This window comes from Danio rerio, chromosome 15 (genome assembly GCF_049306965.1).
Source record: "Danio rerio strain Tuebingen ecotype United States chromosome 15, GRCz12tu, whole genome shotgun sequence".
Taxonomy (NCBI): domain Eukaryota; kingdom Metazoa; phylum Chordata; class Actinopteri; order Cypriniformes; family Danionidae; genus Danio; species Danio rerio.
In genome coordinates, this window is record NC_133190.1 from 17844460 (window position 1) to 17869422 (window position 24963).

The 24963-nt window shown below is 33.5% G+C and overlaps 1 protein-coding gene and 1 long non-coding RNA gene across 2 annotated transcripts in view; one reads left to right on the top strand and one right to left on the bottom strand.

Moving 5' to 3' along the window:
• The window catches only part of LOC141377804 (uncharacterized), a 304437-nt gene that overhangs the window by 56425 nt on the left and 223049 nt on the right, over positions 1–24963 (bottom strand). The gene's annotated exons all lie outside the window — the stretch shown is intronic.
• Positions 426–22742, top strand: dhrs11b.2 (dehydrogenase/reductase 11b, tandem duplicate 2). Its single transcript, NM_001002696.2, has 7 exons — positions 426–620; positions 16197–16406; positions 16501–16595; positions 16688–16817; positions 16897–16989; positions 17071–17136; positions 22476–22742. Exons 1-7 carry the CDS (start codon positions 489–491, stop codon positions 22515–22517), a joined length of 768 nt encoding a protein of 255 aa, NP_001002696.2. The 5' UTR covers positions 426–488; the 3' UTR covers positions 22518–22742.

Genomic DNA, 24963 nt, shown 5'->3' on the forward strand with positions numbered 1-24963 from the left:
AAAACTGAGCTTGTGATGATTGAGGAGGAGGGAAAACACTTAGATGCCCTGTGAGGGAAGCAAATAAAAGCAAAATTTCCATTTTTGTTGTACGATATCTTTAAATTATTCTGCCAGAAAGGTAAAATCTAAATTATTGCACAGACTGGACACGTTTAGCAAATTTCAAACGATGTATTTAAACAACTGACATCAAAAAAAACGGCAATTTCCCCCAAATGTTTTTTAGAGTTTCAAAGCATAATTATCTGCATGCTAGCGTTACTGACCACATGGAAGTGTGTTAGCACTTTGATTAGTCATCTTGATTAGTGAAATTTACAGATATTCGTGCCAAAGAAAGACAAAGGTGAAATAAAACACTGTTGTTTAAGTGGCGCATTTCTATTGGCTGGACAGTCAGGGAGTGTTCGTTTACATAAGGCATTCATTCCGAGGACTGCAGACGGCAAGCAGTTCAGCTGTAAAGAGTTTTTGCCAAGACTGTAATGGATCGCTGGAGAGGCAGAGTTGTTCTTGTCACTGGAGCTTCAGTGGGAATAGGAGCTGCAATCGCAAAATCTCTTGTCCAGCATGGCATGAAGGTGGTCGGATGTGCCAGAAACGTGGAACAAATTAAGGTAAATGATAAAACTTATGAGGAATGAAATTTGCTGACGAAAAAAAGTAGGGTCCGTGTACATTTTGTTCATTTGTTTTCCATTTTCAAACGGAATAAAGGAAATGGAGAAAACGGCCGTTTTTCCGTTTTTCTTTTGCTCACGAGAAAACGAAAAAACGAGATTTTGGCTGGATTTTCGTTTTTTGGTTTAGGGTAGGAAAACGGATAAACGACTTTAAAATTCATTTTACACATGTAGGCGGTGCTGAAACGCCCACTTTCCTCTAATTGGTCAACCAAATCTGCGCTCGTGACGTCACCCTCAAAATAAAAGCCTTACACGCAGGCTTTTAATTATTATTATTTAATTATATATTAACTAAGTTTAAATATTCTATCATTTGAACCACACACAGTTAGCAGGCTTACATTCATTGCGTATGTATAAATTAAATAAAAACGTAAAGCAGTATTCTTAGACATTTGTCATTAAAATAAGGTCATAGTTCACTGCCAAGCTTCTTGCTGCTGTGCACCTGATGCTGAGCAAAGATAGCCATTTCCGAGGAGCACCTGGTTTGCATGATTGTTTCAGAGCAAGGGCTTTATAATGATAATAATAATAATAATAATAATAATAATAATAATAATTATTATTATTATTATTATTATTATTATTATTATTAGGCCTATTATTATTAGTATTGTTATTATTTACTTAGTTATTCAATGGTTGTAAGAACACATTGGACCCTGCATGGGGCTATAATAAATGGTACCATTTGTTTCTATTGGATTTTCTCCTATTTTAATTTAATATATGCCTTTAGCCTATTGTAAATATTTATTTGATAATTAATACTTTTTTATGGCAATGTCAAAGTAGGCCTGTCTTATTATTATTATTTTTTGTTATTATTTTGTCGTTGTTGTTGTTATTATTATTGTAGCAGGGACATAGCCACAGGTGTGGCAGAGTGTGCTGGTGCCACCCAAAGTGGCATCTTGCACCTGAAAATAGATGCCTTCGCGCTCAAGCGCGCGCAAAAAACTTGCACAGGCAAAAGTAATGATGAATGTGTTGATGGAAAAAAAACATTCTAATTATTTGTTAATAAAATAGTGCAACATTATTCTCAGTCAGTGTAGGCTGAAAAAATTAAGATCGCCAGCATTTCAAGGGTGGTTTTATTTTTAGTTCATTGCTGTGACGCGCTATATTTCACTAAGGCTGCATGAGACTGCGCATCTTGCTTATTTTCTCCATTTTACATACAGAACATATCATACAGTCCAGGTTCTACCGTTCTAGTGAGTGTGGGGCATTGCTTTACAGTGGTAAAGTGGATTATTTCTTGGCAAATTCATAATGATTCACTTTGTTTAGTAATAAATTTCATAGTTATAAAATAACTACATTTCAAGAATATGTTAACACTTTCAACTATTTAGGATTATTTCTTGCATCAAAAGTAATTTCAAAGTAACATTAAATGTATAAACTGCTTAATTTGTGTCTGTAAACACCTAAGATGCAAAAAGCTTATTTAGACCAGAATAGGCCTACTAAATGCAACGGTCAATGTATGTAAACTTATGACCTAAAATGTCTTAAATGACTAAATTTAAGTCTTTTTAAGTTTTTAAATAATTTAAGTTTAACATAAATGATTTAAACTTTAAACTTCAAATTAACAGAGTATGGCAAATAAATTGTTTATTAAATGGAGGTCAGGTGTCTATCTTAATTATAATTATTAAATATTATGACACTATAATTCAGTGGTGTATTGGAGAGTACGCACCTTTTAATTAATTAATTTTAAATAAGCGATTTATCCTAAATAAAATGCAATGGGATCGGTGTGCAATGAATAGTTTGAAAACCCCTGGTTCAGACTAGACGAGCTAGCTGTCTGTGCGCTGCGCTAATAACTTGGCATTTGCCCTTTTCGGTGCTGCCAGATGCATTTATAGTGCATAAAAAATAAAAAAGGTAATTCGGTAAAGCGCGCGATGCGCGCAGAAATAAGCGCACTATATGCATATGTCGAATTAAGTTCTCTTTTTCTTTAATTAAGACTTTTCCATTCGAGGAATTACAGTTATTAATAGCTTAGTCCTTATAAACGATCAGTTTATAAAATACACAATTTACGGATCAACCATAATGAAGAATAAGAAGAATATGCAACGCATTATGATCCTTGAATGATCAGAGCGCATTTATATAAACTATATATTTTATATAATCCATAAATATTAAAAAAACATTATACATTTAAAGTAATGTAACATTATATGTTATAAAATCTAAACTATTATTTAGGCTACAGGCTAAATAAAGGCGCCTTTTCGGGGCTGTCAGCGCGTGCGTCAAAGAAAAGACATGACACAATCTCTATAAAAACTTGTTGTTTATTTACAATACCAAAGGGATATAAAACATCTAACATGCATCTCGATTCTCAACGAGTTTCTGTGTTCTGCATCCTTCACAGACCGAGGTCTCATTCCGAGGTAATCTGTAAATATTCTCATTTGGTTCTGGCACATTCTTGATTAAAGGTGAAACTGACCGGCGCAACGGATGATTTGTCATCTAGGGTGACAACAGTTATAATACAGGTTATGGAACTATTTCACTTTAATTTCATATTATTATTTTATTAAACAAACAAACCAGTTTTTGTTTTGGCTCTGCATGCAGCGTATTGGATCTTTGAAGCATTACACTTCAAATGTTATTCCTTTTTTTTTTTATTGCATTTTTAATATTTTTAATTATACAACACAAAATTGGTTCTAAACAGATACATTTTCCTTTAGGCTATGATGAAGTGTATATTTTTGTTCACACAGGTCCTATACAAAACTGTGTGGATGGATGATTTGTTTCTCCGTGAAAATCACTCATTTAATAAGCAAAACAGGCCAAAATGTTGTTTAGCTTGCGTCAAACTGGATGGATAATTTACAAACATATTGAATACAAAGGCTGATTATTTTATGCAATGAGGGACAATAGGCCTATTACAAATTAAAGAAAATTATTTGCATATTAAAACGAAAATATATAATACAACAACAGATCCTACCTCGTAAGAAATGACTTTAGATAATGTAAATAAGCATCAAGTTTTTTTTTTTTTTGAGATTGTGTGTCTAATTCAGTAGTGTAGTGCGTTCGTGTGGGTTTCCTCCGGGTGCTCCGGTTTTCCCCACAGTCCAAATACATGCGGTACAGGTGAATTGGGTAGGATAAATTGTCTGTACTGTATAAGTGTGTGTGTATGTGTGGATGTTTCCCAGAGATGGGTTGTGGCTGGAAGGGCATCCGCTGCGTAAAAACTTGCTAAATAAGTTGGCGGTTCATTCCGCTGTGGCGACCCCAGATTAATAAAGGGACTAAGCCGACAAGAAAATGAATGAATAATGTGCAATACTAATTTAAAATATGTATCACTAACCTTATATGTGAAATAGCAGGGCCCGCTCTAGCACTTTCTCAAGAAGAGCAAATGTCAAATTATTAGCGCAACACACATGTAGCGAGCTCATCTGTTTGTCGGAACTACTAGACACAATTTTTTTAATCAACTATAATGTGTTTAATTAGTTAATTTGAAATTTATTTCATTATTCCAGCAATAATTGTTGAGTGAAAGAATGCGCTATAAATATGCATTGCGGCTCCATTTATTGTACAGGCTTATTGCACTTAAACTTTTTTAGGTTCGGCTCTGGAATTAGTAAGGTTATGAGTAAATGTTATTTAAAATATTTAAAGCCTGCCATCTAGCCTACAATAACAGCAAATTTAATAATAAAAATAATAATAAGACAGGCCTACTTTGGCGTTGCAATAAAATAGTATTAATTATCATATAAATAATTACAATATATAATTAAAATAGGAAGAAATAAATGAAAACAAATGGTACCCTTTGTTTTTATAGCAGGGCCCAAAGTGTTCTTATTCTGGTTCTGCTAACAACTATTAAAAAGAAAAAAACACACACCAAACAATAAAAACACTAGTAACTGATAATAATAATAATAATAATAATAATAATAATAATAATAATAATAATAATTATTATTATTATTATTATTATTATTATTATTATTATCATTATAAAGCCCTTGCTCTGAAACAATCATGCAAACCAGGTGCTCCTCGGAAATGGCTATCTTTGCTCAGCATCAGGTGCACAGCAGCAAGAAGCTTGGCAGTGAACTATGACCTTATTTTAATGACAAATGTCTAAGAATACTGCTTTACGTTTTTATTTAATTTATACATACGCAATGAATGTAAGCCTGCTAACTGTGTGTGGTTCAAATGATAGAATATTTAAACTTAGTTAATATATAATTAAATAATAATAATTAAAAGCCTGCGTGTAAGGCTTTTATTTTGAGGGTGACGTCACGAGCGCAGATTTGGTTGACCAATTAGAGGAAAGTGGGCGTTTCAGCACCGCCTACATGTGTAAAATGAATTTTAAAGTCGTTTATCCGTTTTCCTACCCTAAACCAAAAAACGAAAATCCAGCCAAAATCTCGTTTTTTCGTTTTCTCGTGAGCAAAAGAAAAACGGAAAAACGGCCGTTTTCTCCATTTCCTTTATTCCGTTTGAAAATGGAAAACAAATGAACAAAATGTACACGGACCAAGTAGCCTATGTAAAACTGTAATCCTTAATGCGAGGACGGTGAAAGGTTTATTTGAACAGGTCTATTTAAGAGAAGATTTTGTAGTTTGGGAGTTGGACAATATCGATTCAATAGTTCGCTTTGTTAGCGCGGTTAAGTTGGTTTTGTTTTCGATATTCCTGACACATTCAGTGATACACGGCAATAACTCAAAAACCTCTTACCCTAAAAAGATTTAAAGTGTGTTTCCAACAAAAAGGCAAAGCTGGTTATGTTTCACAGCTGTCTTTTTCTTTTTTTCGCTCGACATTACGAGCACTGCTCTGTTTAAGCCCTCGCAATATGCATTCAGCCGGGAGAGCTCGCGCAGAGAGGAGCTCCCAGTAAGGGACCGTCGGAAAAGTGCATCTTTTTTTCGTTTTTTTTTTTTTTTTTTTTTGCTAAAATGACTTGTCATTCACGGTTGCATATGGGAACTTTCAGAACCTCTTCTTTTACCCTTATTGTAAAAAAAAAAAAAACATTAAAAATAGTTTTATAATCATCTTCAGGAAGCATTATGAAAAGGTTGTCAATCACTATAAGGGCATTTAAATTGCATTTCTTTTTACTTGTAGTGGCTGATTTGTCAATAAACAAATAAACCCAGTAAAAGAAGAATTAAAAAAATGCAATATCAGATGTTTTTATTACAATCTGTCTCTTCACCCTCAGTGGCTGCTTAATGAATTGCATTTCCAAAATATTTTTCTCTATAATAGCTTTTTTCAATCAAGAAGATATATATATATATATATATATATATATATATATATATATATATATATATATATATATATATATATATATATATACATACATACATACATATATACATATATATATATATATATATATATATATATATATATATATATATATACATACATACATATATATACACATACATATATATATATATATATATATATATATATATATATATATATATATATATATATATAYAYATATATATATATATATATATATATATATATATATATATATATACATATATATATATATACATATATATACATACATATATATATGTGTATATATATATATATATGTATATATATATATATATATATATATATGTATATACATACATATATATATATATATATATATATATATATATATATGTATGTATATACATATATATATATATATGTATATATATATATATATATATATATATATATATATATATATATATATATATATATGTATGTATATACATATATATATATATATATATATATATATATATATATATATATATATATATATACATATATACATATATATATATATACATATATATATATATATATATATACACATATACATATATATATATATATATATATATATATATATATATACATATATATAAACAAACATATATATACATACATATATATATATATATATACACATATATATATATACACATATATATACATATATATATATATATATATATATATATATATATATATATATATATATATATATACATACATATATATACATACATACATATATATATATATATATATATATATATATATATATATATATATATATATATATATATATATATATATGTATGTATATGTATGAACTAGAATGTATCAATAGAATGATATAATCTACATTTTCATGTCTAGTGGTGACAATTGAAATTCACAACTTTTCTCTTTACCCCTAGTGGCTGACAAAGGAATTGCATGGCCTATCTGTTTATTTCAGGGAGACTGGCAAATAAAACTGGCATTATTTGATAGAATGCAAGGCGATTGTGGAGTTGCATGACCAAAACTAACCTTCTTTTTGTAATAGCTTTTTACAGAAGAGGAAGTGAGAGATAAAACTAGTGTTAATCGAATGAGTGCAATGCTCGACATTACTGTGTGGAGTTTGCATATTCAAGTGGGTTTCCTCTGGGTGCTCCAGTTTCCCCCACAAGTCCAAAAATTATTTGGTATAGGTGAATTGCGTAAGCTAAACTGTCCGTAGTGTGTGTGTGTGGATGTTTCCTAATGATGGGGTGCGGCTGGAAGGGCATCCACTGCGCTGAACAAATGCTGGAAAAGTTGGTGGTTCATTCCACTGAGGCGACCCTAGAAATAATAGAGACTAAGCCAAAAATAAAATGAATGAATAAATGGCTAATTTTGTTCTGGAAATTCCCCAACCTGTCACAGGGGGTAAAAAGAAAGGTTGTGAAAAATGTCGAGCATCACACTTTATTGATTAACATTGATTTTATGTCTCAGTCTCTTTGATACAAAAAGTTATTACAAAAAAAAAGGTTCATTTTGGTCATGCAACTCCAAAATCAGCAACTGGGGTAAAAAACAAAGTTGTGAAAAATGTCGAGCATTTCACTCTATCGATTAACACAGATTTTTTTGTCTCAGTCTCCTTAATATAAAAAGCTATTACAAAAATATAATTCATTTTGGTCATGCAACTCCACAGTCAGCCACTGGGGGTAAAAATAAAGGTTGTGAAAAATGTTGAGCATTACACTTTATCGATTAACACTAGTTTTATGTCTTAGTCTCTTTGATATAAAAAGCTATTTCAAAAAGAAGGTAAGTTTTGGTCATGAAATTCCACAATTGGCCACTGGGGGTAAAAAGAAAGGTTGTGAAAAATGTCGAGCATTGCACTCTGTCTATTAACACTGGTTTTATGTCTCAGTCTCCTTGATATAAAAAGCTATTACAAAAATATTGTTAATTTTGGTCATGCAATTCCGCAATCTGCAACTGGGGGTAAAAAAAAAGGTTGTGAAAAATGTCAAGCAATGCACTCTATTGAATAAGACTGTTTTATGTGTATGTCTCAATGACATAAAAAGCTTTAACAAAAAGAAGGTTATTTTTGGTCATGCAATTCCACAATCAGCCACTGGGGGTAAAAAAAAGGTTGTATAAAATGTCGAGCATTGCACTCTATCGATTAACACTAGTTTTATCTCTCACTTCCTCTCCTGTGACAAGCTATTACTTAAAGATCATTATTTTTGATCGTGCACTTCTCTAATCAGCCACTGGGGGATAAAAGAAGAGTTGTGAAAAATGTTGAGCATTGCACTCTATTGAAAAACATTGGTTTTATTTCTCAGTCTCCTTGATATAAAAAGCTATTACAAAAATGTTGTTATTTTGGTCATGCAATTCCACAATCAGCCACTGTGGGTAAAAAGAAAGGTTGTGAAAAATGTCGAGCATTGCACTCTGTCGATTAACACTGGTTTTATGTCTCAGTCTTCTTGATATAAAAAGCTATTACAAAAATGTTGTAATTTTGGTCATGCAATTCCGCAATCTGCCACTGGGGGTAAAAAAAAGGTTGTGAAAAATGTTGAGCATTGCACTCTATTGAATAACAATGGATTTATGACTCAGTCTCTTTGATATAAAAAGCTATTACAAAAAGATGGTTGATTTTGGCCGTGCAATTCCAAAATTAGCCACTAGGAGTAAAAAGAAAGGTTGTGAAAAATGTCAAGCATTGCACTCTATCGATTAACACTAGTTTTATCTCATACTTCTTCTCATGTGAAAAGTTATTACGAAAAGATGGTTGATTTTGGTCGTGCGATTCCTTAATCAGCCACTAGGCGTAAAAAGAAAGGTTGTGAAAAATGTCGAGCATCACACTTTATTGATCGACATTGGTTTTACGTGTCAGATGCTCTGCTGTGAAAAGCTATTACAAAAAGAAGGTTAGTTTTGGTCATGCAATTCCACAACTGGCCACTGGGGGTAAAAAGAAAGGTTGTGAAAAATGTTGAGCATTGCACTCTATCGAATAACACTAATTTTATCTCATACTTCTTCTCCGGAAGGTTAGTTTTGGTCATGCAATTCCACAATCGGCCACTAGGCGTAAAAAGAAAGGTTGTGAAAAATTTCGAGCATCACATTTTATTGATCAACATTGGTTTTACATGTCAGATGCTCTGCTGTGAAAAGCTATTACAAAAAGAAGGTTAGTTTTGATCATGCACTTCCCTAATCAGGCACTGGGGGATAAAAGAAAGGTTGTGAAAAATGTCGAGCATTGCGCTCTATTGAATAACACTAGTTTTATTTCTCAGTCTCCTTGATATAAAAAGCTTTTACAAAAAGATGGTTGATTTTGGTCGTGCAATTTCCTAATCAGCCACTAGGCGATAAAAGAAAGGTTGTGAAAAATGTCAAGCAATAAACTCTATTGAATAACACTGGATTTATGACTCAGTCTCATTGATATAAAAAGTTATTACAAAAAGAAGGTTAGTTTTGGTCATGCAACTCCACAATCGGCCGCTAGCGGTAAAAAGAAAAGTTGTGAAAAATTTCGAGCATTGCCCTCTATCGATTAACACTAGTTTTATCTCATAGTTTCTCTCCTGTGAAAAGCTATTACAAAAAGATAGATATTTTTGGTCGTGCAATTCCCTAATCAGCCACTAGGCGATGAAAGAAAGGTTGTGAAAAATGTCGAGCATTGCCCTCTATCAATTAACACTAGTTTTATCCCTCACTTCCTCTCCTGTGAAAAGCTATTACAAAAAGAAGGATAATTTTGGTCATGTAATTCCATAGTCAGCCACTAGGGGTAAAAAAAAGGTTGTGAAAAATGTCGAGCATTGCACTCAATTGAATAACAATGGATTTATGAATCAGTCTCTTTGATTTAAAAAACTATTACGAAAAGATGGTTGATTTTGGTCGTGCGATTCCTTAATCAGCCACTAGGCGTAAAAAGAAAGGTTGTGAAATATGTCGAGCATCACACTTTATTGATCGACATTGGTTTTACGTGTCAGATGCTCTGCTGTGAAAAGCTATTACAAAAAAAGGTTAGTTTTGGTCATGCAATTCCACAACTGGCCACTGGGGGTAAAAAGAAAGGTTGTGAAAAATGTCGAGCATTGCACTCTATCGATTAACACTAATTTTATTTCATAGTTCTTCTCCGGAAGGTTAGTTTTGGTCATGCAATTCCACAATCGGCCACTAGGGGTAAAAAGAAAGGTTGTGAAAAATGTAGAGCCTTGCACTCTATCGATTAACACTAGTTTTATCCCATACTTCCTCTCCTGTGAAAAGCTTTTACAAAAAGATGGGTAATTTTGGTCATGTAATTCCGTTGTCAGCCACTGGGGGTAAAAAGAAAGGTTGTGAAAAATGTCGAGCCTTGCACTCTGTCGATTAACACTAGTTTTATGTCTCAGTCTCCTTGATATAAAAAGCTATTAAAAAAAGATAGTTATTTTTGGTTGTGCAATTCCCTAATCAGCCACTAGGCATAAAAAGAAAGGTTGTGAAAAATGTCGAGCATCACACTTTATTGATCAACATTGGTTTTACGTGCCAGATGCTTCGCTGTGAAAAGCTATTACAAAAAGAAGGTTAGTTTTGGTCATGCAATTCCACAATCACCCACTAGGGGTAAAAAGAAAGGTTGTGAAAAATGTCGAGCATTGCACTCTATCGATTAACACTAGTTTTATCTCATACTTTCTCTCCTGTGAAAAGCTATTACAAAAAGATGGGTAATTTTGGTCATGCAATTCCAAAATTAGCCACTAGGGGTAAAAAGAAAGGTTGTGAAAAATGTCGAGCATTGCACTCTATCGATTAACACTAGTTTTATCTCATACTTTCTCTCCTGTGAAAAGCTATTACAAAAAGATGGGTAATTTTGGTCATGCAATTCCAAAATTAGCCACTAGGGATAAAAAGAAAGGTTGTGAAAAATGTCGAGCATTGCACTCTATCGATTAACACTAGTTTTATCTCATACTTTCTCTCCTGTGAAAAGCTATTACAAAAAGATGGGTAATTTTGGTCATGCAATTCCACAATCGGCCACTAGGGGTAAAAAGAAAGGTTGTGAAACATGTAGAGCTTTGCACTCTATCGATTAGTACTAGTTTTATCTCATACTTCCTCTTATGTGAAAAGCAATTACAAAAAGTTAGTTTATTTTGATCGTGCACTTCCCTAATCAGCCACTAGGGTTGAAAAAATTGGTTGTGAAAAATGTCGAGCATTGCACTCTATTGAATAACACTGGATTTATGAGTCAGTCTCTTTGATATAAAAAGCTATTACAAAAATAATGTTAATTTTGGTCAAGCAATTCCAAAATTAGCCACTAAGGGTAAAAAAAGGTTGTGAAAAATGTTGAGCCTTGCACTCTATCGATTAACACTAGTTTTATCCCTCACTTCCTCTCCTGTGAAAAGCTATTACAAAAAGATGGGTAATTTTGGTCATGCACTTCACTAATCAGCCACTAGGGTTAAAAAAAGGTTGTGAAAAATGTCGAGCATTGCACTCTATTGAATAACAATGGATTTATGAATCAGTCTCTTTGATATAAAAAACTATTACAAAAAGATGGTTGATTTTGGCCGTGCAATTCCAAAATTAGCCACTAGGGGTAAAAAGAAAGGTTGTGAAACATGTCGAGCCTTGCACTCAATTGATTAACACTAGTTTTATCTCATGTTTCCTCTCCTTTGAAAAGCTATTACAAAAAGTTAGTTTATTTTGATCGTGCACTTCCCTAATCAGCCACTAGGGGTAAAAAAAGGTTGTGAAAAACGTCGAGCATTGCACTCTATTGAATAATGGATTTATGACTCAGTCTCTTTGATATAAAAAGCTTTTACAAAAAGATGGTTGATTTTGGCCGTGCACTTCCAAAATTAACCACTAGGGGTTAATGGAAAGGTTGTGAAAAATGTTGAGCATTGCACTCTATCGATTAACACTAGTTTTATCTCATACTTCCTCTCATGCGAAAAGCTATTACAAAAAAAAGGTTATTTTTTGTTGTGCAATTCCCTAATCAGCCACTAGGGGTAAAAAAAGGTTGTGAAAAATTTCGAGCATTGCACTCTATTGAATAACAATGGATTTATGAATCAGTCTCTTTGATATAAAAAGCTATTACAAAATGATGGTTGATTTTGGCCGTGCAATTCCAAAATTAGCCACTAGGGGTAAAAAGTAAGGTTGTGAAAAATGTCGAGCATTGCACTCTATCGATTAACACTAGTTTTATCTAATACTTCTTCTCATGTAAAAAGCTATTACAAAAAGTTAGTTTATTTTGATCGTGCACTTCCCTAATCAGCCACTAGGGTTAAAAAAATTGGTTGTGAAAAATGTCGAGCATTGCACTCAATTGAATAACAATGGATTTATGACTCAGTCTCTTTGATATAAAAAGCTTTTACAAAAAGATGGTTGATTTTGGTCGTGCAATTCCAAAATTAGCCACTAGGGGTAAAAAGAAAGGTTGTGAAAAATGTAGAGCCTTGCACTCTATCGATTAACACTAGTTTTATCTCATTCTTCCTCTCCTTTGAAAAGCTATTACAAAAAGATAGTTATTTTTGATTGTGCAATTCCATAATCAGCCACTAGGGGTAAAAAAAAGGTTGTGAAAAATGTCGAGCATTGCACTCTATTGAATAACAATGGATTTATGACTCAGTCTCCTTGATATAAAAAGCTATTACAAAAAGATAGTTAATATTGGTCATGCAATTCCAAAATTAGCCACTAGGGGTAAAAAGAAAAGTTGTGAAAAATGTCGAGCATTGCACTCTATCGATTAACACTAGTTTTATCTCATACTTCCTCTCCTGTGAAAAGCTATTACAAAAGATGGTTAATTTTAGTCATGCAATTCCACAATCAGCCACTAGGGGTAATAAAAAAAGGTTGTGAAACATGTCGAGCCTTGCACTCTATCGATTAACACTAGTTTTTATCTCATACTTCTCCTGTGAAAAGCAAAAAAAGGTTAGTTTTGGTCATGCAATTCCACAAATGGCCACTAGGGTAAAAAGAAAGGTTGTGAAAAATGTTGAGCATTGCACTATCGATTAACACTAGTGTTATCTCATACTTCTTCTCCTGAAGGTTAGTTTTGGTCATGCAATTCCACAATCGGCCACTAGGGGTAAAAAGAAAGGTTGTGAAAAATGTCGAGCATTGCACTCATTCGATTAACACTAGTTTTATCTCTCACTTCCTCTTCTGTAAAAAGCTATTACAAAAAGAAGGTTAGTTTTGGTCATGCAACTCCACAATCGCCTTGCATTCTATCAAATAATGCCAGTTTTATTTGCCAGTCTCCCTGAAATAAACAGATAGGCCATGCAATTCCTTTGTCTGCCACTAGGGGTAAAGAGAAAAGTTGTGAATTTCAATTGTCACCACTAGACATGAAAATGTAGATTATATCATTCTATTGATACATTCTAGTTCATATATATATATATATATATATATATATATATATATATATATATATATATATATATATATATATATATGTATGTATTTATATGTATGTATCTTCTTGATTGAAAAAAGCTATTATAGAGAAAAATATTTTGGAAATGCAATTCATTAAGCAGCCACTGAGGGTGAAGAGACAGATTGTAATAAAAACATCTGATATTGCATTTTTTTAATTCTTCTTTTACTGGGTTTATTTGTTTATTGACAAATCAGCCACTACAAGTAAAAAGAAATGCAATTTAAATGCCCTTATAGTGATTGACAACCTTTTCATAATGCTTCCTGAAGATGATTATAAAACTATTTTTAATGTTTTTTTTTTTTTTACAATAAGGGTAAAAGAAGAGGTTCTGAAAGTTCCCATATGCAACCGTGAATGACAAGTCATTTTAGCAAAAAAAAAAAAAAAAAAAAAAACGAAAAAAAGATGCACTTTTCCGACGGTCCCTTACTGGGAGCTCCTCTCTGCGCGAGCTCTCCCGGCTGAATGCATATTGCGAGGGCTTAAACAGAGCAGTGCTCGTAATGTCGAGCGAAAAAAAGAAAAAGACAGCTGTGAAACATAACCAGCTTTGCCTTTTTGTTGGAAACACACTTTAAATCTTTTTAGGGTAAGAGGTTTTTGAGTTATTGCCGTGTATCACTGAATGTGTCAGGAATATCGAAAACAAAACCAACTTAACCGCGCTTTACTAGTTTCAGTATTGGAATACAAAACGCGAATTCTTTGAAATTTTCATGTTTATTTTGGGAAGAAGGGCTGTCTCATACCAACTCATTTGTTATTTTTAATAGATTGGTCTAGCTGCTATGTGTAAAATTATAGTCTACAGTTGAAGTCAGAATGTTTCATTTTTCCCCCCCAATTTCTGTTTAACGGAGAGAAAAATTTTCAGCTCATTTCTAAACTTAATAGTTTTAATAATTCATTTCTAATAACTGATTTATTTTTATTTGTCTTTGCCATGATGACAGCACATAATATTTGACTAGATATTTTTCAAGACACTTCTATACAGCTTAAAGTGACATTTAAAGACTTAACTAGGTTAACGTTAATTAGGTGAACTAGACTGGCTAGGGTAATAAGGCAAGTTATAGTATAACGATTGTAACGGGAAAAAAAAATAGCATAAAGGGGCTAATAATTTTGTCCCAAAAAAAAAAAATTAATTAAAAAATTAAAAACTGCATTTACGCTAGCCAAAATAAAACAAAATAGACTATCTCCAGAAGAAAAAAAATATTGCCAGACATACTGTGAAAATTTCCTAGTCATTTAGTAATTTAGTCATTTAGTAAAGGTGCTCAGTAAATGAAGTACGGCATCCTCTGATACACAAAACTATCATTGATTTATGGTTTACACTTTTGTTTCTGTGCAAGCTTGTATTTTTATGCAAATTAATCTAATTGTAAAACTAAGTGTTATATTGTTACTATTATAAATGTGTAGTTTCCCCCCCAGATATTTAAATATTTTGTTAATAAATTAGATTTCTTACAAAAAATAAATAAAATAATAATAATAATAGTAATAGTAATAATAATAATAATAATAATAATAATAATAGGGATGTCCAGATTACTTTTTTTTTGCCCTTGAGTTAAAATTACATAACACATCGAACAAAAATTCACATTTCAAAACGTTTCAAATGTTTATATTGTAAAGTTCACCCAAAAATACTGTCATTAGCTACTTGCCTTTGGGGCTTTCCTAAACTCTTAAACACAAATGAAGACACTAGTCATTAAATCTTAAGAGATTTCTGTCTCTCCTGGTGATGAAAAATATAATTATAACTAGGCATGTCCTGATCAGATTGTTTTGCCCTTCAGTCTGAGTCATTTGATTTTGAATATCTATCGATATTGAAACCCGATCCATTCATTCATTTTCTTTTTGGCTTAGTCCTTTTATTAATCCGGGGTAGCCACAGCGGAATGAACCACCAACTTATCCAGCACATGTTTTACGCAGCACATGCCCTTCCAGCTGCAACACATGTCTGGGAAACATCCATACACACTCATTCACACTCACATACACTAGTGACAATTTAGCCTACCCAATTCACCTGTACCAAATGGCTTTGGACTGTGGGGGAAACCAGAGCACCTGGAGGAAAACCATGCGAACGCAGGGAGAACATGCAAACTCCACACAGAAATGCCAACCAACCCAGCTGAGGCTTGAACCAGCGACCTTCTTGCTGTGAGGCAACAGCACTACCTACTGTGCCATTGCGTCGCCGAATATATATATATATCATCTGATCCCGACCAAGTCTGAAATGGTGTGATCAGTTCTGATTCCGGATCAGATCTGGGCATCCCTAATTTTTATTCAAAAGATATTTCTTTTTGATGAATGATGAATTGTATTGTGGTTATATAAATTGTAATCAATACACCAAATATGTCTGGCTAATAAATGACTAAAGTTATATATTCTGTCAAATTAGTAACAATACAAAAAGTTCACTCCTTCTGCCAATAGTTTTAAACTTTGTTCCCTTCATGGAATGTAATTCTCAAAGATCTCTTTTCCTTTTGCAGAAACTGGCGGCTGAATGTGTCAGTAGCGGATACAGCGGTGCTCTGTTTCCATATAAATGTGATCTTTCAGTAGAGGATGAAGTGTTGTCCATGTTCTCCTGGATCAAGGCTCAACATAAGGGTGTTGATGTGTGCATTAATAATGCTGGTTTAGCTCTGCCAGAGCCTCTGTTGAGTGGCAAAACCAGCAGCTGGAGGACTATGATGGACGTAAGTAGCTCAGCAATAGCAAATAATCATTATTTGATGTATCAGCATGCTAATTTTGTGATATGCATGATAGTAAAACACCCACATTTTTCAGGTCAATGTCATGGCCCTGGCAGTGTGCACACGTGAGGCTTACCAGTCCATGAAGGAAAGAAAAGTCGATGACGGCCATATCATTAATATTAACAGGTATGAAGAGTTTTAATAAACATTTTTGCACTCATTATATATATATATATATTCAAGCAATGAAGCAAGCATTATCATCAAATGTGTTTTAGTATTTGTGGACACCGTGTGCTTAACTATGCTGATGGACACTTCTACACCGCTACTAAATACGCAGTGACCGCCCTCACAGAAGGTTTGAGACAAGAGTTACGAGAGGCCAAGACACACATACGTGCCACAGTAAGAGCAGATTGAAGAACACTTTATTTAAATGATTTGATTATTGTTTTTGGTACTAAGAGCGCTCTTTCTTTAACAGGGAATATCTCCTGGTATAGTGAAGACAGAATTTGCCTACCGACTCTTTAGTGATGACCAAGAAAAGGCTGCTGCTATGTATAATAGTGGTGAGGTACGGGCACATTCTGATTCTATTACAACGTTTTGACAGTGATTGCTTGCATGTTTAAATGGTTAAATCTCCCATTTACAGTGCCTGCAAGCTGATGACATAACCAATGCAGTGGTGTATGTTCTAAGTGCTCCTCCTCACGTCCAAGTAAGCAACGCCAATCACTTTTCACCAAAAATGAAAGTTCCACTGTCATATCATCACCTTCATGTTATTATAAACTTTTGTTCAACTTTGAAACATAAAAGAGAACTTTAGAAGTTTCTTTATCCTATCTTCACTCAAAAAAAAAAAAAGCTATAGACTGTGCTTATTTTACATCCAATCAGACAGAAAAACAGGCATTTTAATCATTATTGTTTCAACAATTATTGCTATTGTTAGGGATGTCCAGATCCGATAATGTTATTGGAAATTGGGCCTAATTACTATTATTAGAGCCCCTGTTTATTTTTTCCCCCAATTTCTGATTAAACGAGAGAAGATTTTTTTCCACACATTTTTAATCATAATAGTTTTAATAATTTGTTTCTAATAACTGATTTATTTTATCTTTGCCATGATGATAGCAAATATTATTTGACTAGATATTTTTCAAGACACTTCTATACAGCTTCAAGTGACATTTAAAGGCTTAACTAGATTAATTAGGTTAACTAGGCAGGTTATGGTAATTAGGCAAGTTATTTTATGATGATGGTTTGTTCTGTTGACAATCAAAAAAAATTTAGCTTAAAGGGGCTAATAATTTTGAGCTTAAAATGGTGTTTAAAAATTAAAAGCTGCTTTTATTATAGCTGAAATAAAACAAAGAAGACTTTCTCCAGAAGAGAAAATATTATCAGACAATATTATCAATATTATTCTGTGAAAAGTTCCTTGCTCTGTTAAACATCATTTGGGAAATATTTAAAAAAGAAAAAAAATCAAAGGGGGCTAATAATTCTGACTTCAACTGTATATACAGTTGAAGTCAGAATAATTAGCCCCCCTGAATTATTAGCCCCCCTGTTTATTTTTTTTCACAAATTTTTGATTAACAGAGAGAAGATTTATTTCAACACATTTCTAAACATAATAGTTGAAATAACTCATTTGTAACAACTAATTTATTTTATCTTTGCCATGATGACAGTACATAATTCATTCATTCATTCATTCAGTTTCGGCTTAGTCCCTTTATTAATCCAGAGTTGCCACAGCATAATGAACAACCAACTTTTCCAGCATATGTTTTACGCAGCGGATGCCCTTCCAGCCGCAAATAATCACTGGGAAACATCGACAATACATAATATTGACTAGATATTTTTCAGGACACCTCTATACAGCTTAAAGTGACATTTTAAAGGCTTAACTAGGTTAATTAGGTTAACTAGGCAGGTTATGGTAGTAAGGCACGTTGTTAACAATGGCTTGTTCTGTAGACTATCAAAAAATATATAGTTTAAAGGGGCTAATAATTTTGTTCTTAAAATGTTTTTTAAAATATTAAAAACTGCTTTTATTCTAGCCGAAACAAAACAAATAAGGCTTTCTCCAGAAGAAAAAATATTATCAGACATACTGTGAAATTTTTTTTGCTCTGTTAAAAAAAAAATCCAAAGGTGAGCTAATAATTCTGACACACACATCTATAGTTATTGGGCGGCACAGAGTTAGACCTTTCTTGACTTCACACCGAAACAGCAATGTGTGCGGCATGCCTTAACTTTGCTGCAGAGACTCTAATGGTTAAATGTCGGCAAAGTAGAACACGGAAGCAGCTTGAAGCCGAAAACTCGAGTCTACGGTCTGGAGGTTTTATAAAGTTAATGACGACAACATTGCCATGGCAAACTGTGAGATATGTAAACTTGGTATTGCCTACAGTAAGTTGAGTTGCTGTTTGTTTTATATTAGTTTTTTATATTTACTGCTGCACTAAAGTCCAAAAGTGAAGAACTGATGTTATTTAATTGTTCAAGCTACTTTACAGAAGTGCTCAGTTTGGTAACAGAGTTGTTAATTATTAAAAAAAAAGTTAAATTACTTAAAAAATAAGGAGCATCCTGGATCGGTTTCTTCACTTTTCTTTTTTCTTTTTTACGTATTACTCAAAATCAAATGACTCGGACTCGAACTCGAGGGCAAAAAAACCTGATCAGGTTTTTATTATATCAGTTATTATAATATTTTCCATCACCAGTTGGTTTTGTTCTCTTTTCACAAGTGTGATATGACATAACACAGCTGTATAAACTCATAATATAAACACAGCAAATAAACTGGACTGTATTGAGTTAGCAGCTAGGATGAAAGTTCCTTTTATTATTTACCTAAACCTCTTATTCATTAACCAAAACTCTTTCTATTTAAAATGTTTAGAAACTGATGAATCCACATGAACTGAGCAGGGTTCATCCGGTCCTGGAAAACCTGGAAAATGTTTTCTCTGTGGGGTAAACTTTGCAAAGTTCAGTTGCAAAAGCAATAACTTCAAAAATCAAAAGCAGTTTCAACTTCGCCTCTCTTTCACTCGCTTTCACTGTAGTTTAAGATGCATTGTGAGTGTCATGTCCAGAAACATTCTCTAACTGCAGTGGTAAGATACTGTGGAAACTAAAAGCTTAGTTGTACTAATCTTCTAAAAGTCTTGTGAAAACACAAGCCAACATTATAACATTTTCCCACAGACAGCAAGATAGTTTCTAAAATCTCTTTTACAGATATAAAAATAAATATAAACATAAATATAAACTACATGTATTTTCACATATTTTTCATATGCTGTAATAAAGTTTGAACATGCATTTTTTTCTTATTTACCGCGTGTACATAGACATTACCTGAAACACGAAACAAGATCATCAATATTTACCTAAAAGTTTTGGAAAAGTCATCGAATTTTAGTAGTAAAAATGTGTATGAACCCTGACAGTGTGCTTTAAGTCTTCTCAAGACACTTGATCACATTATAGGATGAACAGACTTCATTTAATCCATCTGTTCTGGGGTTGAATGTAAATAGAAGCCTAAATGAAATCTGTTCATCACACTAATTGACTTTGTTTTTTTAGAAGACCAGATTGAATAATTTGTTGATGACTTCATGAGTTTCAGTTTTTAGGGGGAACAGACTTTTTAGCGGAGAAACAGAAATCTCTCAGATTTCATTACTAATGTCTTCATTTGTTTAAGAGTTCAGGGGTAACACTTTACAGTAAGGTTCATTAGTTAATGTATTTACTAACATTACCTATTCATGAACAACACTTGTACAGCATTTATCAATCATAATTGAACATTTACTAATGCATTATTAACATCCAAACATGCTTGTTAACATTAGTTAATGCACCACGAGTTACCATGAACTAACAATGAACTACTGTATTTTTATTAACTATTGTTAACTAACATAAACAAATACTGTAGTAAATGTATTGTTCATTGTTTGTTCATGTTAGGAAATGCATTAAGTAACATTAACTAATGAACCTTATTGTAAAGTGTGACCATTTCAGGTAAGTCCCAAGGGCAAGTAGTTAATGACAGAGTACTTAATTTAGGGTGAACTTACCACTTTAAACGTCCTTTGAAATGTGTATTTGTGTTCAATGTGCGATGTAGTTTCAACAGAAACATGAAGACAGGGTGGGACATAGCGTAGCTCCTCCCCTTCACAGCCAATAACGTTTTAATCGAATGCATTTTAGATGAACCTCTCAGTAAATGGCATCAAATGAAAAGTAAATGAAAAACGTTTTGAAGGGGGCGGGACATGTGAGATGCTAGTGAGCATTTGATTGGTCAAAAAAGTTGATGAGAAACTGAAGTATGAGGTAAATGGTTGTCCATTATGGTGTAAGTGACAAACCACAAGCTCTGCGTGTTTATATATTCTTAATGCTAATTTTGTCACTGTTTTGGGGCATGCTTATTATAGACATACTTATGACTTGCACACTGATGCTAACGTCTAAACTTTATTTTTATTTCATGGGAACTTTAAAGGTTGCTGTTGCTTACAATATCCTTTACTTTTATGAGTTCACACTTAGCTGATGACTGATTATAAAGCGAGTTCGGCATGCTGTCCCGGGAGAGAGCCCTGAGCTCATAAGATTCTCCCTTCCATTTGCAGGGCAAGAGGGGAGTTTGAGCTCAGGTAGATCTCGAGTGCTCCCCCCTCAAGGGTGTAGATTTGCTTTTGATATTGGTGGGGACCTAATTTGACACCAACCCCCCAAAGTGTAAAATTTAAATGTAAAGTTAAAGGAATGTCTGACAAAAAAGGTAGTTTAACAAAGACTTCCGGTTACTGAGAGCTTATTTGTGCATAATCACCACCACATCTAACACATTTTTGCAAGAATAATAATGCCATTATGCACTTTAAGCTAAAATATGACTTTACATGTCCATGTTCTTTTCCTTCTCTAAGCATCAAATACAATAAAGATACAATTAGTAATAAAAACAACTGTAAATCAAGCATGTCTTATGGTGCAAAAGTAAATTTAGATGGTTTTATTCTGACAAGGAATGAAGACAGACTTCTGATAAGGGGGAGGCATATGACACAAGCACCTTTTTATCTCGATTGTTGTTTTTTTTATAATTGTCATGGAGGCCAAAATCAAAAAAAAAATTTTAATTAATTGCACATCCATGCTATTATGGTGGACGTGTAGAGAACTTGACTGACACTTTTCTTTGAAATGTAGCCGCTTACTGTATGTCCATGTTTCACCTGAGTCTTGCACACTAAGCCTGACTGGCAAATTTCGATAAAGCATAACTTTATTTTAGAGGTGATTAAAGTATTGGTGGGGACATTTTAATAATCTGTGGATATTGGTGTGGAAACATCTCTTCCATTCATGCTAGCTAATTCTACACCCTTGCACCCCTTATTTAGAGCTGATGACAGATTATAAATTGCTATATTGCGATATACTGTGCTAATTTAGATTGATCAATTCACTTTTGACACAAGTTTTGTTGGACTGTGGGAGGAAACTGGAGAACCCGGTGGAAACCCACATGCGCATGGAGAGAACATGTAAACTCCACACTGATACCACAACTGGCTTGTTAAGGATTTGAAACAGTGACATTCTTGCTGTGAGACAACAGTGCTGAGCCACCGTGCCGCCCTATAAAGGCAAAGGTGGAGGAGTAGGGGTGGAAGGGGGATTCTTCAAGGCGAAGATAGCTAAAGTAAGAAACTTTGGTTATTTATAGTGAGTTAGGAATCATTTGATTGGTGAATCATGTGTTAGTTAATACAGGACCGGTTGTGATCAATCATAAGCACATGCTCCTCTTGAAATTAGTTTATAAATAAACTTCACGTGGTATGAAAGGGAAATTGGTGATATGATAATTTAGCTTTTATACTAAAACAGAAATTCCTGCATTGTACTTGCCAGGCAGAATATTGGTTGATTTGTTTTTTAAACATATACCTGTATAATATCTATTTCCTTTCTCTTGTGTAGATCGGTGACATCGAGTTAACGCCTGTGGACCAGTCGATGTGACGTGACCAATCCAGCTAAACTGACACATTGTGACAGCGATCAAGTACAGAACACTGCTCCGTCACACACTGAAATATGAAAATAGATCATTACTGTTTAACTCATTAGTACAGTTACTAACAATGTGCATTTGCTACTACTATTTAGAAACAAATAAAATGGAGATTTGGAATATGTGCCTTTGATGCTCTTTTAAATAAAAGCAAAACAAAATATCAGTGAAAATGCAGTATGACTGTTATTTATTGACTTAGTTTGATGTGATTGTGATGAATTTTAAAGACAAAGAACCAGTGTTGATGAACTGCAATGCTTTTTTACAACCTCTAGCTCTCAATCTATAGCTCAGCATTGCAATGGCTAATAATAATGGGTAGTAATATTCCATCACTTATGTAACAGGGACAATACACTCATAGTTGATGTTATAAATAGACAACCGATGCCCTGTACATAGGGCATATAGCATCATTGTCTTGTATCAGATATCTTGATTAATTATTTCTGTAGCACAAAAGCATAAACCTATGTGAAGTGTTTTTTAATCATTAAGATTTATTTACTAGTGAAATAAATTTACAAATTGTTGCAAAAGTAATGAATAAAAACACATTTGCAGAAATTCAAAATATTTGCATTCTATTCTGAATATTTGAAGCATATTGCAGTCTTTTATTATAATATGTTGCTTTTGGAGTCTTTAATAGCCATGTAGCTTATCATTTTACAAACGTACATTTAAATACAAATGCATTTTGGTGTTATTTTAATGTTCTTTAAAACTTCTTAGAATTTTAAAAATGTTCTTCACACTTAAAGTGACCTATTTTGCTAAAAATCACTTTTATAAGCTGTTTAAACATAGTTGTGTGCCAACAGTGTGTGAGCCTCTAATATTACAAATGTGTTTATTGTATTTCTTATAATCACACTTAACATGACATTTTTTTCCTTTGTACTTTTCATCAGAGGAGGAAAACCCACCCATTAGTGATGATCTCTTCCTCAGTGGCATAAACAGCCCTGAGTGAGAAGCAGCCGTGCACCATTAGAGATTTTACACTGTATCTGCTGAAGACAATGGGCCCAAACATATTCCTGACACAATAAGGTACAAGATGTGTTTGGCACGATTTGTTGCTATTTTTAGACCAGCGCAACCCTAATTTTCACGTTTTGTGCCACATTGTTTAAATAGCAAATCAATTTGCGCCACTTTGTGGACTCATGGGTGTTCTAGTATAAAAAGGAGGTGTTTTAAGGCGCATTGTTGGCACGTTGCTATTTTGAGGAACTGAAATAGACTGCACCATTGACCGACTAAAACCTGGTCTAAAGTCAAGCGCAAAGTGTGTTAGTTATGCACCTATACAGGTCCAAAATGCAAACACATTGCTTAGTACACACAGGATGTACAGAAATACACAAATATCTTTACATATGAAAAAAAGGATTAAAACGTTACAAAAATAGTTATTTTCTACATAAACATAAAAACCACTGCCTCCATGCCTTCTTCATGTCGGGGGCTTTTTCAGTTTATTCATGACAGTTTGCATTTGTATAATCTTATTATTATTATTATTATTATTATTATTATTATTAGTGTTATTTATTAAATGCATATTTATATTTGTTTTAATAAAAACACGTTTAGATTTGTGCACCTGTCAGGTTTTGGAGAAGTGTGCATCACCTTATAAGAATAGGACATGTGTTTAGATATAACTCTTTTTTTGACCACACTTTGTTATTATTGTTCATTTATTCGTTTTGTAACAAATATTTGCGCCTAACAAATAAAACTAAATATGTAGGCTAATGAATCTCTTCAGTGGAGTGTATCCTTATCCACGAAAGTAAAGGAGTAAAGAGAAAGTAAAGAGGCTGAATGGAGGGGGCTCAGGGCATACTCACACTATGTACAGTTGCCTTGAACCGGGCCGAAGCACACTTGTCCCTCTCCCCCGACGGCTCCCACTCACATTACATTCGAGCCTGAGCACGCTTACGTCATCGATGATGCGCTGGTCAGTAAGCGCTCTCGCTCAGCACATTGGGGATTTCTTTAGTTATATCGTTTTAGTCGTTTGGGATGTGGTGACACAGTCAAATATTTCGCCGAACAGATCAACTACTTTTTGCCGCTCATAAACAATCATAAAGTCCTCGTGGTGCAAGTATTAGGAGGTTTGCAGGTGCGCAGATGTCGTGCAATAAGGGGATTGCGTCTTTAATAATCTATGACAGTTTGCGTTAATTGAACAGTTAAGAATGATTAATAAACACGTATGAAACAGTCCCGTAAAAAGTCACTTCTCGATTTTATTTTCGGACTCAGGCACGTTTTGCTCACACACAAGCGTACCACGCCAAAGCCCTAGTGAACCGTTCCAACCGGGCCAGGGCCAGCCAAGTGAACCATGCCTGAGCCCGATTCAGAGCA

Bases quoted from the DNA above. Each gene is read 5' to 3' on its own strand.
- dhrs11b.2 (NM_001002696.2), top strand. From the start codon at position 489: ATGGATCGCTGGAGAGGCAGAGTTGTTCTTGTCACTGGAGCTTCAGTG. The intron at 16,407-16,500 runs GTAAGTAGCTCA...CACATTTTTCAG, and splicing joins GCTGGAGGACTATGATGGAC to GTCAATGTCATGGCCCTGGC. The intron at 16,990-17,070 runs GTACGGGCACAT...TCCCATTTACAG, and splicing joins CTATGTATAATAGTGGTGAG to TGCCTGCAAGCTGATGACAT.